Below are 17510 nucleotides of genomic sequence, written 5' to 3'. Positions count from 1 at the left end.
TAACTATAATACTCTCCACAGAGACCCAGCCCCCATGAGAATTATATCCGGACAGCTTGTACATGCCCAGGTAAACTTTATATCTCAATGGGTTGGAAGACCTGTGGGAAATGGACATAAAACAGCACAAAAAACAACATAAATCTGGTGATTTTGTTCTCGCACTTCAGCAACTACATACAGGCATACCCCGCATTAACGTACGCAATGGGACCGGAGCATGTATGTAAAGCGAAAATGTACTTAAAGTGAAGCACTACCTTTTTCCTACTTATCGATGCATGAACTGTACGGCAATCGTCATATACGTGCATAACTGATGTAAATAACACATGTGTAAAAGGCTCTATAGTCTCCCCGCTTGCGCACAGCTTCGGTACAGGTAGGGAGCCGGTATTGCTGTTCAGGACGTGCTGACAGGCGCATGCGTGAGCTGCCGTTTTCCTATTGAGCGATATGTACTTACTCGCGAGTGTACTTAAAGTGAGTGTCCTTAAACCGGGGTATGCCTGTATATACAAAGGTGAGCCAAGCTCAGTCTGCTCAGGCTACCAACAGGACAGGTTTTAGGGCAATAAATACCTGAGCATGTTGCCTGAGTAATAATTACAGTATGGTAAATGCATGTCTGTGATTGGCCCATGTAAAGACTGTACGTAGCACCCTGTCAGTCGGGTGACATGTTTTGGGGTCCCCGATTTCTGCTCCATACAGCACAGTAATCATTACTAGCATTAAGGAAAGGGAATTTTAGCAAATGTCAGGGGGACAACATTATTAGGGGCTTCCCCATGAACGCCGCCTCTGACCCATTTATAAGGAAGAGGTGGAAGAAAATGACATGGCTTAATTGATGATAAAATTAACCAGATTACAACGTGTTACCGGATTACTGCACATTTCAACATGTAACATGTATGTATTGCAATGAACAGAAACCGTACATAGAGTATCGCGTATTGTCCTCTGAGTCTGAAAGGTTTGGTGGATACTACATTTTAAAGCTACTAGTGGTAGTGATAGTAATAGTAGTGGTAGTAATAGTAGTGGTAGTAATAGTAGTGGTAGTAATAGTACTACCAGTAATTACTGTAAACTCTATGGGTTGGCGTAAACATTCTGCTAAAAGTCCCTCAGATCCCCTCATTTCACGGCTCTGATAACACAGAACCTGCTCTGAGATATAAGAGGTGACGCTTAAGAGACTTACCCAACAAAGCAGTGTGCGGCAGTCAGCACCCACTGGGGGGCGATCAGGGACCCTCCACATAAATGAGAATCCTTATACTTCAGGCTGATCTGCCATGGCCACTCTCCTTCCACAGCATCCGTACCCCCAACTATCCGACTGGTGGCCACCGGGGTGCCACACACTTTAGGGCGAACTGAGTGAGTCACTAAGAGAGGGTGAAAAACGAAAGGGAACATTACTCTCTTAGCAGATGAAAGAGTTTGAAAGGCACTTAAGGTCAATACAGGTCTCATAACTTTGTGCAAGATACAGACCAATATCTATCTGGCAATCTAAACAAATATACACACATATATATATACATATATATACACACACACACACAGATATAGCTTGATGTTATCTCCGGCTCGCTGCCCGGCATCCTGAGCCAAGCCTGTCCCTCCTGTGAGATTTCAACAATTTTTCATGCGGGTTATCCATGATTTAACCTGGGATAACCGTGGCCTGAAAGGGGGCAGAGATTGAAATTTAGCTTTGTCTGCAATTCTGACCAGAAACGCAAGTCGGCGATCGCAAGTTTTTGTGTCTTAAAAATCTAATTTGAAAGTCCCCACAGACCCGGTGCCTTTGATGGCTTTAGTGACTTGACCCCTAAATCCCGATTTAAGAGATGAGTTTGCAGCTGAGCAGCAAAACTGGGAAGAGAGAGCGTGATGAATATTAAAGCACAGATTCTCAACTTCAGTCCTCATGAGCCCCCAACTTTCAGTCGGATGATTTTAGTGGACAACCATACTTTTTGTCTCGGATTGTACGCAGGCGTTTCACGACGATGTTGGTCTGCCTGTTTTTTTGCATAGAGATAGCTTTTCTGAGGTTCTACTGAATTTTTTCCCATGATTCTTGAAGATGCCGAATCCTGTTGTCCGGTGCTGTTACCCTGTAGATGGGTCCTGCAGTAGGGAGAGCTCCGGGTTTAATTCCGAAGTTGGTAAAGAACGGAGAGTCCTGTGTTGATTCGTTGCGAACATTATTGAGAGAGAATTCGGACCAAGGCAAAAGATCCGTCCAGTAGTCCTGGGTATCTGAGATGAAGCAGCTGATGAACTGTTCTAGGGATTGATTCGTCCACTCCGTCTGACCATTAGTCTGAGGGTGATAGCCGGAGGAAAAGGAAGGGAGATCCTTAGTTTTTTGCAGAAGGCCTGCCAGAATTTTGAGATAAATTGTGAGCCTCGATCTGACACAATGACTTGGGGGGCCCCATAAAGACAGAAGACCTCTTTGATAAAGATTTTGGATAATTTGAGGCCTTTGGGTAGGCCTTTGAGGGGAATAAAATGGGCATGCTTACAAAATCGGTCGACCACCACCAGAATTGTATTCCTACCCTTGGATACCATTAGTTCCACGATGAAATACATGGAAAGATGAGTCCATGGACGATCCGGAATCGGGAGGGGTTGCAGCAAACCTGGTGGCCTGTTACGGGGAGTTTTGTTCTGGGCACAAGTAGTACATGTAACCTGGCACGCATGCCAGGCCACCAGAAGGTCCAGTCCAGAAGGTCGATGGTTCTCCGCGTACCTGGATGTCCGGAGCTTTTAGAAGAATTACACCATTCCAGTACCTTTCTACGATATCACTGCACCAAGGGAGGGATGTATATCTGTCTGTAAGAACATATCTGACTTATGTGAACACCTTATATCTAACACTGTGAAAGGGAGCGAATATTAAGTCGGCCTGCTCCGTTTTCTATTAAATGACATTCCCATTTTTTGGTGTATTGGCTCATAACGTTTGTGCTAGGGATGCAAAACATTTATATACTGGACATGCAATCCCACCATTATCAGCTGGTGAAGAAGCCCCCAAGTAACGATGCTTTATCAAAAGCCGTGAATATCTACATCAGAGGGTAAGTATGACCCCGGGACTTGGAAAAAGGAGGGGGAATTTTAGATTTTTTTTTCCGCAAAAAAGGATGGCTATCTGTGAAGCCGTGGCCCAAGCACCCACTGAAGATGCATGTGTGGGGTGAGATCTCTAGACGTGGACAAGGATGCATAATCATCTTTGAGGGTAAAATAATGCACAAAATCACATGCTGTAGCCTTATGCACTGTAAAACTGCAGTGTATTCTGTACCCCAATGTTCATCTTTTTCATAGTTTTTTCTTTTCTTGTTCCAGGAATCATGGATAAAGTATTTTTTCAAGAACAAATTGTCACCTATATTGCTCAATACATTAGCCATGATTTCCCATCTGGTGGTCACCGGTTTTTCCAGGACAGTGACCCTAAACATACTGCCTCTACTATCTATATTCTTGTCAGCGGGATCAACTGGGTTAAGACGCCACAGGAATAAGTGTTCCAGTGAACAGTAACTGTTTCATTGTTTAAACAGTTATCTGATCAACAAATTCGTCACTTTTTTCCCTTCCCATTCCAGATCCCCAGATTTGAACCCGATCGAATTGGTCTGGCATGTGATGAAGGATCATATAAGAAAGGTTGTTAACCTGTCCAACCAAGAGGAATGAAGAAAAGGAATACAGGCATACCCCGCATTAACGTACGCAATGGGACCGGAGCATGTATGTAAAGCGAAAATGTACTTAAAGTGAAGCACTACCTTTTCCCACTTATCGATGCATGTACTGTACTACAATCATCATATACGTGCATAACTGATGTAAATAACACATTTGTAACAGGCTCTATAGTCTCCCCGATTGCGCACAGCTTCGGTACAGGTAGGGAGCCGGTATTGCTGTTCCGGACGTGCTGACAGGCGCATGCGTGAACTGCCATTTTCCTATTGGGCGACATGTACTTACTCGCGAGTGTACTTAAAGTGAGTGTCCTTAAAGTGGGGTATACCTGTAATGAGTTTCTAGAACGACATACTCACCGTACAAAAATGCAACAATTATATTGACCATATTAGCAGCATTTTGCCCGTACTTTTAGAGTGTAATGGGCAGGCCACCAGCATGTAGTAAGGTACTGTGCTGTACTGTACTGTAGTAAGGTAGGTACAGTAAGTATAGTACAGGTAAGTATGGTACTGACAATAACCTGTTTCAATGTTAGCCTTATATGAAAGGTACTGTTATTGAACGTTAACCATTTTATATCTGCACTTATTCTCCACTTTCTACAGTATATATTATATGCAGTATGTACATTATTTGTATTAGACATGTGTGTATTGCCTATTATTTCTAATAATTAATTATAGTTTAAAGGTACGGTTAGTTATAGTTTATTCATTTTGAGAGCTTGTCAATAGAGTTACACAGTCAAGGCCTTCAATTCCCTAATCCTGCAGCCATTTTTTTTCTTCCACAGGCAATGAAGCACTACAGGAAGGGGGGGGAGGGGGTCCAAGTTTATTGTACTGTGTGCATAATAACAGTCTATAGTTTTTCCTAATCCCACCCTCTCTCAATGACAAAAGAAATCCAGGCTCATATGTGCCGAGTGATGGGACTCAGCTAAACCCCATGGCCGGGGGAGGGGGAGGTGTGGTGATCAAGTATTGTACTGAAGAATGCCTTTTTCCTTGGCTTTAACATTGGCAGTGAAGTCATTCTTGAGAAATCACAAGACAGGTCTTATCAACGCTGCACATGCGTGTGAATATGGCAAAGAAAATTCTCAGCCAAGAATAAAAGGCTCAAAGATAATGTGCCTTTTCTTTTTTTTTCTGCCTTGCAATTATCATTGGCACTGAAATCACAATGCACGACTTATCACCCCTGCACATGCGTGTGAAAATGGCAAAGACTCAGTCAATGATCAAAGGCTCAAAGATAATATGCCTTTTGTTTTTTTTAACTCACATCTCATGGACCGGCAGGTGGAGGTGTGAAGAACACATCCAATGCTTTTTCCTTCGCTTTGGAAGGGTGAGGGGGTAGGGAAAGGTGCAATGAAGTTAAGCAGTCTTTGGCTAGAGCTGTGATGACAGTAGAATGAAAATCATTTGAACCGTTTAAAATGTAATAAAAAAGTTAAAACTCCCTTGAGAACATGTTTCTGTGTGTGTGATATTTCCATAAACAAATTAGGTTTTGAATAGTATTCCCCCTCCTTAAAAAAAAGTAAGTGTATGCCACCTCCTCAAGAAATAACAAGGAAATGATTTTAATTATGTAAAAAAAAATTAAAATATTTTAAAAAATGCATCACATTATGTTTTCTTAAAATCACTCATTTATTAAGCCTTTGTCGAGAAATAAAAAAGTGAATTAATAAAGATATGCCATTTTAATTTTTTTATTTAAATTTTTTTCTGACTTGAAATTAACATTGGCAGTGAAGTCATTCTTGAGAAATCACAATGCAGGACTTTATTTATTTAGTTATTAATATTTATTTTTGGGGTTTCTTACCCGAATTAATGACACATGCAAAGTCTAATTACTGTATTCTGCAAAATGCAACATCATTGATAAAAGAAAACAATAAAATATTGTACAGTAGTGTTTTCCACTAACCAGGAAGCGGAATACTGTAAAAGCAAAAAACATCTCGCTGTGAAATTTTAGTACAGGCTATGACATGTGCAGTAATTGAATCGATCACATACTGTATATACTACAGTGCATACTGTAGTGTTGTCAAAAATATTAGCGTGACAAAGTTTTAAAAGCGTGAAGCTCAAAAATACTGACGGACTGTATCTGTATACAAGTAAAAAAGGCAACGTTTAAAAAAAGCGAAATTAGAGTTCCATCGAACTGCATCCTTATCTTTTGCTGCTTGATTTCAAAGTTTCTTTTCTGGAAAAAAAATGTATACTATTATTTCCGGTACTGCGCATGCGTCAACTTGCGCTATATGGTGCATGTCTACAAGCATACTGTACATTACTGTAGTGTCATTGGGAATTAAAGCTAATACTGTATAGTGTAACACTGTATATATAGTACAGTACATTATATTTACCTTCATTATAAACTTTGCCAACTGGGTGGAGAAGAGCCAATGTCAGAGGGTTATTGTGCGTAGAAACTGGGGTCACTCATGTTGTCTGCATTATAGTTGACAGGTGACTGCTGGTAGTGAGACGGGGACAGGTAGTAAGGATTGTAATCAAGCGGGTTCACTAGGTTTTCTCTGATGGTCGGCAAGCTATTGCAATCGTATTGGCAAGCTGGGGTGTATTATGCGTAGAAGCTGGCGTCACTCATGCTGTCTGCATTATAGTTGATTATAGTTGACAGTTGACTGCTGAAGCCGGTAGTCAGATGGGGCTAGGTAGCAATCATTGTTGACAAGTGGTGTCAGGTAGCAAGGATTGTAATCAGGCGCGTTCACTAGGTTTTCAGTGACGTCAGTGACGATCGGCCCGTTATTGCAATCGTATTGGCAAGCCGGGTTGGTACATTGCGGGGTCAGGAAATACGAATCTTAAATTGATTAAACCTGACCTTTCTCCTTTTGAAGTTGCAATCAGCAAACATACCGGCAAAACCTTGGAGCACAGACCATTAACCCCTGCTATCTCACTCAGGAGGGGCAGTGCTGAAAAAAACAAACCTCATACTGTAAGTTAAAGTTTGCCTTATCGAATGCTTCCACCCACGATGGTTAGGTGAAAATTTGAAAAAATCATAGTTCTCAATGATATGATGATATATCTCTTCTAAAGTCGCCTTCTTATCTGTTCCAGCATTAATTGCAGAAAACATTAGATACAGTATGCGTAACAGACGTTCGGTTTTGAATAAAGACTTGGCATGATGCTGAGTGTACAGGTTCGGTCTATTTAGCAATTGTGCGGGCATAGCAATTGAGAATAATGTACCCAACATTATGTTTACTGTAGATACTTAATTTATGAAAACGCCTACATTTGATAACGTCTTCAGTGACCGAGGTCATTTTACAATCGATCACTGTGGTGAACTCTCTTTTTATCTGGTTTTTAAACAGCTGCAAATTGACACACAGTACAGTAACTGTGCTACAATATGCACTGGATAGTGCAAAGGGAATTTATTGTGCCACCTGGCGGATACACGAAGAACTACACCCAAACAAATCAGAATCCAGGTAATTCAAAGAAATCAACAACGCTAAACACAGGTGTGATTGGTGCGATTCGCTGCGTTAATGCCAATGTTGACTGAGAATAACAAGTGAATCACGCGTGGTGTCATGATAATGTCATGAGATATTGGGTACTTTTAATCCCTTTGGTGCTTGAGGGGTTAATGAGCTACACTTGTGTACCAAAATAACAAATGCTGGGTTTGAAACTGGTCAGGACTGTTTTGTCTGCTCTGAATTTCAAAGGAACTTACTTGGGGCGGGGGTCCATCCTGGATAGCCCACTCAAGGTGTCAATTGTTTTAATCAAAGAAGAGCAGCTTCAAAGTATTCTGTAGAAAGGGGTGGGCTTAAGGCACCATCATAAGAAAGTATTGTATCTAAGTCTGGGGGAAATTGTTTCAAGTCAGATCTGACCAGGGGATGCTTGGAAAGCATAGCAGACCTCATCTTCTGAACCAGTGCCTCTCTGGGAAAAATCCATAGCATGTGGTAATGTACTGTATAGGATTTTCTGTTTTACCCCTTTTATTTTAAGAAGCTGCTCTGCCTTGTATTGTAATTGTATGTTTATTTTGTAATACCTTTTCTGTAATTCAAGCACTGTATTTTTATATATATATTAAACCATTTAATAAGTAATACTTTGGGCTCTGAATGAACTTTGTGCACGCTGGAGAGAATAACTTGCTAAATTCAGGCACATGTTACTACAACTGATTGTGTGTTAGAGTGCATAGTTTTTCCCATAATAAACAGGGACCTGGGGCCCTAGCGGATATTTTAGTCTAAGATCTTTTATCATCTGCATAACCTCAGGTGGTGGCAGCGGATGGTTATGATGTGCAATTGAGTAGGGGGTTAATGCTAACTCGCTGGTTCCTTGCAGAGGAGAAAGGGGGGTTGCTAGAGAAGCCTTTGTGTATTAACCCTGGTTGCATATCTAAAGTCACGTGCTCACTTGTGTGCTGTTCGTGGCGGTGGTTTATTGGGACGGCGTGCGGAGAGATACAACCCATTTGAGGGACCCCTGAGTGGGTGAAGAGTGGGTACGCTTGCGAGCGTCGGTATTAACCCTTGTCCCGTATGCAGGTCACGTGCTAGCAGGGGGTCGTACGTGACACGTGGAATAAAGCAGACTTAAAGAAAACAGCTCCTAGAAATGTTCAAATAACGGCCGCTGCATCTGCATATAAGGTTACATTTAGCCGATATACAACATTTAAAAAAAATGATGTATTCTTATATTATTGGTTTTTAGCTTCCAAGTAAACGTTAGAGTATAAGCGTAAGTTGTTTTTTGAAGTGAAACTTCTTTGCTGGCGCCTACAGGGTTTTCAGGGGCAAAAGTCCTTGCCATGTAACGAAAAACTGTAACGCGAGTGATGTCACGGAACTAATGGGCGTGTGTGGCCGCTGTGCTCGCGCACAAAAACAAGCTAGGCTGCACGGACCCTGCATGCGCACAAGAAGGGATGTTTTGAGCCATGGTGCGCATATGCAGAAGCCAATTGTCACCCCCACACACATGCAATACTGCTGATCTTGTGCCCGAGCTCACCCGAAATCTCGTCTTCGGCTGGAGATGCGACGGGGGCTGGCTGAGTTCCCGCACCTCCGCCGGGGGGAGGAGAGATGAGGGGCTGATCCGGCAAGCACCGGCACTCCAGCAGCAGGACACGGAGACGACACACATACTAACTGGCACACACACTGACACACACACACGGAATTCACAGTTACTATAAATATAGATGTGCAAATAGCTAAAACATGCATTCTAAGTCAAACTTCATTGCGTTTTGGCAATGAAATTGTGTTTTGATTTTTAATTAAAAACATCCCATCACAAATACAATTTCTGTGTCAAAAGACAAAGAAGTTTCACTTAAAATGTGTGCGCTCTGCACACTTTTTCTCCCACTTTTTAGTTTGAGTTCTAAAGTAATTATAAAACATTTATTATCCATAGAAAAACACAAAAAAACACAGCGTACGTGACATACTGTACTATTTTCAGATTTAAAATAATAATGAATAAAGTACAATAAATAGCATGAAACATTTACAATTGCATTGAATATATTATCATTTCATTACAATTCCTTTATATGCTTCAGACAACTTGTAAAATATTTTACGTGGAAGGTGTTAAAAAAAATTGAATCCTGATCACCCCATGTCATGTAATTATCTTACTGGAGATTGTCCAGGAAATGAGGCTTGACAACACGCTTGAGCCCTTTTTATACTGGGCAGATAAGAAAACATGAAGCCATTATACTCACCAACAGGAAAAAGTAGAATCAGTACCAGTGTCCTGTATCCCATCCTTATCTATCCTACAACTGAGCAAGCCAACCTTTCGCCCAACAAGGAGAGCAAGTGGTGTTACTGAACTTGCTCTGAGCATCCTTAATGGCATTTAGATGTCGTATGAGGGGATGGAGTGTCACATCCCATCGGGCAGAACACAGAAGTTCAGAGCAGTCCGCAGAATGTGAACAGACCTTCTCTCCTCTGTTTTATGGGAACTCAGGACCACATAGAGCACCGGACAATGTTTTCCTCTGAAGAGAGAGAGTGAATGTTGACAGAAGGAAGGTTAGAGGGACACGAAGTGTGAAAACTGCAGATATTTTGAGGTTGGACATGGTTTCTTGCTTACATTTATCTCATTCTCCCTCAAATCCCCTTTATATATTAACTAAAACAAGGAAGTCAATATACAGCATGTTGAAAACCAGCTTGCAAGGTTCCATACCATCTTATACAGTTGCATAGAGTTCTCTGGAGTTTGACAGAAGACTACTTTACGGCTCTGCAGGATTCCACTGAGCGCTGCAGAGACCTCTGCTGTGTTTGGTGACATTAGAATAGACAGCTGTGGAGTTCAGTAGAATTCTATAACATTCACTAATGTTTCATAGAGTTGCATTGAACAAAAGAGTTCATTTTAGGCAAAACGGACATTGATCGCAAACAAGGACCACTTGGTACACCCAGGGCGCCCACAGATATCCCGGGGCCCAGGACTAGAAGAGTTACAACCCCCCGCAACCGTAGGTGGTCTTTCGAGCCCCCCATTTCATACCTCGCGAGCCCCCTTCTCTATTTCCCTCCTTTTCCCATGTAATTTCTTCCCCCCCTTCTTCCTCACTCACTCCCCTCCTCATTCCCTGTCTCCTCTCAACCCCCCTTCTTCGATTACCCAACAGTCACTTAATACTGCTTCCTCAATCCCCCCTCCTTGAACTAATTCCCTCAAATACATAGAACCACCCCCCAAAATACATACAACCCCCCCACTCCCCAAATACATTTTATTTAAAAACCACCACCCAAATACATACAAGCCCCCCAAATACAGACCTTGAGGATGGTCTCAGGCCTCAGGTGCCCTGGCTCTCCCCAGCTGTGTGAGCCTCCGAGAGAGGCCCTTAGCTGGAGAGGGACAATGAGGGAGGCCCATAGCTGGGGAGAGCCAGGGCCCCGCGGCTGGACAAAGTAATTGGGCCCGACTCTAACAGGGCCCAACCTCTTTGCCAATCCTCTTGTTGCCGTCAGATCCTGCTCTCCCTCACCGATTGTCCCACGCTGAGCTTCTGATGCCGGCACGTTCCGGGCCTCTCCGACGTCAGCGCACACCAGGAGCAAGCTGGACCTAGCTTCCGGCTCGCAACGCATGAGAGGCCCGGCACGTTTCGACGTCAGAGGCTTGCGTGGAAAAGAAGTTGCGCCAACTGCTTTGTCTAACTGCCCGGCCCTCCCGCAGTCACGTGCCTGGAACACTTGTTCTGTCTCTTCCCCCGCTGTCGACAGCCCTGGTTACAACCAGTCCACCTATTTTCTTAGCTATGTATGTATATCTTTATATATATATAGTGCCACTAATGTACATAACACTCACAGCATTAATACACGTGTCATAATAATATCAATAAGTAGAGCTTACAATCTAATTGATAAGTAGGAAGAATGTATAGACACAGTAGGAAGGTGTTATGGTAAGTGTGTCTGTAAGGGGACAAGGTCGATGTATGAGATGTAAAGTGTCAGCCACGGAGTTACTCATATGCCTTTTAAAGGAGGTGTGTTTTAAGATGGGTCTTAAAGGTGGATAAAGAGGGTGCTAGTCGGATATTGAGGGGAAGGGCATTCCAGATGATTGTGGTGGTCAGTGAGAAAGGTTTCAGGCTGGAGAGGGCTTTACTGTAGATCCAAAAGGGATAGACAGAAGACATCCTTGAGCAGAATGCAAGTGTCGGGATGGTGTATAGCGAGAAATTAGGCCGAGATGTAAGGAGGGGCAGAACAGTGTAAAGCTTTAAAATTGACTAGGAGAATTTAGGGCCGAGATGTAAGGAGGAGCAGAAGAGTATAGAGCTTTAAAGGTGACTAGGAGAATTGAGTGTGTGATACGGGATTTGATAGGAAGCCAGGAGAAGGATTTCAGCAGGATTTAAGACAGGGCAGAGTGATTCTAGCAGCAGCGTTTAGGATAGATTGTAGTGGAGACCGGTCAGAGGCAGAAAGGACGGACAGCATGAGGTTACAGTAATCGAGACGGGAAAGAATGAGTGCCTGTGTCAGAGTTTTAGCAGTAGAACAACAGAGAAAGGGCCTATCTTTGTAACATTGCGAAGGTAAAAATGACAGGTTTTAGCTACATTTTGAATGCGAGAGGAGATTGTGAAAGAGGAGGTAATAGGGCAATGTTTGGGAGGAAATATGAGGAGCTCCATTTTTGACAGGTTAAGTTTGAGTTGGCTGAGGGCAAATGAGGATGATATAGCGGAGAGACATTGAGACTTCGGTCTGTACAGAAGGTGTAATGTCAGGGGATAAGAAGGGCATTTGTGTGTCATCAGCATAGAGGTGGTTTTTGAACACAAAAGATGTGATTCGGTCACCTAGAGTGTGTGTAAAGAGAAAATAGAAGAGGTCCCAGGATAGAGCCCTGGGCACGCCCAGAGAGATCGATAGAGGAGGTGTTGGCAAAAGAGACACTGAAGCCATGAAGATATGAAGACATGAAGCCTTAGACCTCATATGCTTCCTGACATGTTTTTGTCTTTCCACAATTAGGATGCCCATTCATGTCCTACCATTTCTCTTACTACAAAAAACGCTTCCCTCCTGCTTCGTTTATATATTTTCGATGTACAGTAATTAGAAGAGAATATAATATCTCCTTTTCCCGAATCTCTTTGAAGCTGGATATGTTGATGTTCTCTAGACTTTCCTGCAAGATTTTAGTATGTAGACCATATCTTATTTTAACAGATGGTAGATACCTGCCAGCATGGGTGATTCCTTGGGGAGCGGCCCTCCTCCTGCAGCGTCGTGGCCCCATGTGACATCACATTGTCATGGCAACATGTCAACATGTGATGTCAGGTTGTCATGGAGACAACCCACTCAACACTCATTCCCACACACACAATCTCTTACAGTACCTTGGGGGTCAGGAGCGGTCCTGCGCTGGTCTGGCATCTCCTTCTTTCAGCTCCCTCCCCTGGACTAGCGGAAGTTGGATCCAGGCACTGACAGGAAGAGGCAGGCAGTCAGAGAGTTCAGAGAACTGCAGCTGCTGGCGAGGCACAGCACTGGCCCACCTCACCTATTTAAAAACCTAAATCCTGAATGGAATGTTTAAACGCACCCAAGACCGGAAAACATTTGAACTCAGAATGATAAGACTCTTTGACACCAAAACCAAAGGACTTAATGCGGACATGGGTTTTCTCACACCCTATCAAAATTGTTTGTAATTATCCTGCTTCCCTCAATTCTTATCCAAACTTTCTCTCCCCCCCAGCATCCCTCCCCCTCCTTCTTTGACACTTTCTCCTGGCTTCAAACCCTTTTAACACCCTACCTTATCTACAGTACATACTGTATCTGTGTTTCTTTTTTCTTCCCTCTCTCTACACTGTTTTAGCCATTGAATTCTTTGTATATCAGTATTATTGCTTGACCTGAAGAAGAGAGGATAACTCTCGAAAGCTTGTCCTATGACATAAATTGTTAGTCCAATAAAAAAGGTATCACCGAATACTGGAGAACTCATTTATTCTGCACTATCGCAACTGGACTAACACGGCTATTTTCTACTTTATATATATATACCGAAATCCAACAAAAAATCCTGACCAGGACCTAGTCCTGAATCCCCTGGAACCGATTTCGGCAACATATATATACACACACATATATATATATATATATACACATATAGCTAGAAAAGCCCGCCTCGCATAGACTAAGTCCCGTCTTTTGCGGCCAAGTTCTCAAAATCGAACTAGCGGTCCCGGTCAGGATTTTGTGCCGAAATCGGTTCCAGGGGATTCAGGACTAGGTCCCGGTCAGGATTTTCTGTTGGATTTCGGTCCGGAACAAGGTTCTGTTCGGGGTAAGCCCATGCAAGGGGGGGCCTTGCACCTAGGAAAGGTAGATCTCATATCCCAGACCCCAGTAAGTGTGTATATTTTTGTATTTCTGTGTGTTTCAAAGGTCTTTTTGCCTATTGATTGATCCCTTAAATATAATTATTGTGTTAAAAGACCTGGTCTACCATTACAACCCCCACATCTTTCCCACACCCCCACACATCTCTCTCCCACACCCCACGTCTCTCCCCCCTCCACCAACAGGTCAGGTTTTGAGGATATCCCAGCTTCAGCACAGGTGGCTAAATCAGTCCCTGCATCAGTACAGTTGCTCAATCAGTCCCTGCTTCAGCGTGGATGGCTCAATCAGTCCCTGTTTCAGCACAAGTAGCTCAAAGGCTCAGCCTGAGATGCTGATTGAGCCACCTGTGCTGAATCTGGGATATCCTGAAAACCTGACCTGTTGGACGTGGGGGGGTAGGGGGGGCGGCTTGAAGACTGAAGTTGAGCTCCCCTGAGATACAGAATAAGTCTCTTCATTTTTATTGTTTTTTTTATTTATTTTCTTAAACTTTAGGTTTCGTCTCCATCTGATTATCATTTTGAAGACAAAAAAAAATTATCAATAAAATTCCGCCTTCTACATCACTATGTTGCTACTATAGAAAATACATCACTCTCCTTCACTTAATGAGTGTCGCTTCAATAATGATCTTCCTGGGTCAGGTATTGTTCAGTGGCGAGGCCCAATCTCTCAAGCACTTTAGTGGTTATATGGTTCACTGAACCGAAAATGCACAATTCCGCTAATGCAAAAGCGTATATAGCGCCCTCTGGTGGTATGTGCCGAGTAGTGAACAGATGGAGACAAACATTGTGTGTTATATTTTTCTCAGGATAAAGGAAGCTAGGAGCAGCAGCATCTTCCACTCTTGCCTTGGGATTTTGATGCTTTCATTACTGTTGCTGGGAAGGATGGCTTCATTACACTTTGTGCTGGGCTGAGAAATATTCTGCAGCTTGATAAACTTCACCTCTGGTACGTAGCGGCTGATCCATGACTCATAGGCGGTCACAAGGGTGTACACCCCAGGGCGAAATGAAACGGCACAGCGCCCCCCCCAGCTTACAATGCCAGCTTGGAACCAGGCACCCTGCACCTTACACACCAAAGGTCCCCCGGAGTCTCCCTGCAAGAAAACACTGACCATTTTAATAAAAGAAAACATGAGGTCAACATCTCCCCAATATGACCTCCATTATATATAACTATTGTGCAAACTGCTCGTCTTGGCAATACTATGTCATTATCACTTGGAAGAGTGCTATGATCAGATCCCTACCACAGGGCCATGTATTACACTCAGGATTCTGTACCCCTTCTGCCCTTTCGCAGTGACCCCTTCAGTCTGTGCCAATGAAAGTGTTTGGCACAAGAGAGTTTGATATTGTTCACCATAATGCACACCATCAGGATTGGTTACCAGTAGGAGTCAACTCATTAGGAGTCATTGGCCTTATAAAGTAAATATGTAACTTCAGGTGTTTGGTGACCAACCTGGCAGGAGTCTCTCTGTCCTTCTTTGTATCCAGCACAGATCTTCTCTTCCTGGATGATGATGCTGCTGCTACTGACTGAGGATCCCACATGGTACATCTCGTCACATGTTACACTGTCTATCAGCGGGAGCATCACTTTCTGGAGAGTCTTGGGTCTCGGCAGGCTCACTGAGAAATGATAAGACCCGTCACCTCTATAACTGGATGTCTAAGGATCCAGACCTTGGGACAGCAATCTGACAGGGGCAAAGACACAAAGTTTGGGACCTCTTGACTTGTATTGTCCAGTGAGCCTTTGTAGGACTGCACAATTCAAGCAATGGGTGCAGAGATACAGATCCTGGCATCATTTAGTCTTTAAGGGTTACTGACTGTGAATGTCAGAGTAACAGAGTAACCAACTCTAACATCTAATTCTGAACTAATTCCAGGTAATATGGACAGTCACCTCTACCAATCCCACAATGGCGATCGGTCGGACTGGACCAAACTATCCTGGACATCTTGGATTCTTTGAAGAGGTGGCATGTACAGAGAGATGCGATGTACCCAGAGGACTTAATATCTTCAATTAATGAGTCACCTATCGTATACTGCCCCACTCAAACCACTGACCACCAAACTTCACCCACAAACATAAGAAAATAATCCATTGCACAACTGTCAGCATTTGAGCGCTCATTACCAAAGGTGTCTCATTGATAGAGAACTTACCTCCATAAGCCACTTTTCCCCATCCAGTCACCCAGCATTCCATGCCACAGGGGAAGGTGACAGACTCAGCCGGCAGACAGACAGGGACTATGTAATTGGTATAGGTGACAGGGCTCTCCAGCTTCACCAGGGCGATGTCCCCTATGCTCTTCACCTTGGTATACAGGGGGTTAACTATAATACTCCTCACAGAGACCGTGACCCGATGACGATTATATTTGGACAGCTTGTACATGCCCAGGTAAACTTTATATCTCAATGGGTTGGGAAAGCTGTGGGAAATGGATACAATTGTATACAAAGAAGGAGATTAACTAACCGCTCAACAACAATACAATATTAATTATTACGGTAAAAGTTGGTGCATAGGGAATATATAAAGAAAGAAAATGTGGTCAAAGAAAACCAAACACAGTATCACCCATAGATTTGCACTCAACCAAATTGATGAAAGAATTCAGATTAACAAATTGATATAATGTTTTGTAGATTACTCACATTAATCATAAGGGCTAAGGAATGATGTCTATATCTATGAGAGACTGGTCAAAAACATCCTCAGGAAATGACAAAATAATACAATTTTATTCAAACAAACAAGTGTGCTTATTATATACAGTGAATGTTAAAATGATTTATTTATAGGAAAGCTACCAACTTAAAAAACTTTTTAGCTCCAAGTGACATTGGACAATTGGTATGCCAGAGAACAGAAAAGAGCTGGCTTCGGAAAAAACATGTAGGTAACTTCAACTGTGCCAAGTGTTCTGTTTGCAAACATATGCACCCCAACCGCAAAACCTTCACCTCTAAAAAAAACAGAGAAATCTTTAGTGTAGATGATTTTATTACATGTGACTCAACCTACATAGTGTACCTACTGGAGTGCGCCTGTGGGTTACACTATGTGGGCAGAACGAAACGCAATCTGAAGATTAGGATACAAGAACATATACGCAATATTAAAAATGGCTTTGAGAAGCACAGTGTCTCCAGACATTTCCTGATTAAACATCAAAAAGACCCTTCCTCTCTTACGTTTTTGGGCTTTAAGCATGTGCCAGGTGACAGAAGGGGGGGGGGGCAGATTGAAAGCCCTATCTGCTCAGGAATCTTTTTGGATTCACAAATTAGACTGTATGTTTCCTAAGGGGCTGAATGAAGACCTTGACGTATGGGCCTTTTACTAAAGGACAGCAAAGGGTTAATGATTATCCTCCTCTGTATAAGTATGGAGTCTTGATATAAGGCACCTGGATGACCCACCGGTCTCATTGAACAAGCATTGCTAGCATTATATAGTATTAGCTAGCACTAGTATATCACTGATTTTAGTCTATTTTAAGATGTAATAAAGTATATGATTACTGTTTTAAGCTAATGGAATTTTTCTTTTCTTTTTATCTTTTGCAGAGATATTTATGTGTAATAAAGATTTGTTTTTAAGTGCTATTTTCAATGCGAATCCAATGTCCCGCCCGCACATGCTGAGTAATACGTTCCTGATTGGCTGGGAACATAATTGTTAGACCAATACCAGCAGTACGGTGTATATTTAATATCCTGGGGTAGGCACACTG

General features: G+C 42.7%; 1 protein-coding gene across 1 annotated transcript in view; it reads right to left on the bottom strand.

Moving 5' to 3' along the window:
- Positions 1-14191: 14191 nt before the first annotated feature.
- Positions 14192-17510, bottom strand: part of LOC142462891 (transmembrane protease serine 9-like) — an 83678-nt gene continuing 80359 nt past the window's right edge. The window contains exons 16-18 of the mRNA XM_075565105.1: positions 15931-16202; positions 15215-15384; positions 14192-14846 (exon numbers count right to left, since the gene is read on the bottom strand). Of these exons, the coding sequence (XP_075421220.1) occupies positions 14538-14846; positions 15215-15384; positions 15931-16202 (751 nt within the window). The 3' untranslated portion in view covers positions 14192-14537. The remainder of the gene's footprint in view (positions 14847-15214; positions 15385-15930; positions 16203-17510) is intronic.

Source organism: Ascaphus truei, chromosome 11 (genome assembly GCF_040206685.1).
Source record: "Ascaphus truei isolate aAscTru1 chromosome 11, aAscTru1.hap1, whole genome shotgun sequence".
Taxonomy (NCBI): domain Eukaryota; kingdom Metazoa; phylum Chordata; class Amphibia; order Anura; family Ascaphidae; genus Ascaphus; species Ascaphus truei.
The sequence above is the reverse complement of the archived record's forward strand: the minus strand, read 5'-3'. Positions and strand labels throughout refer to the sequence as shown.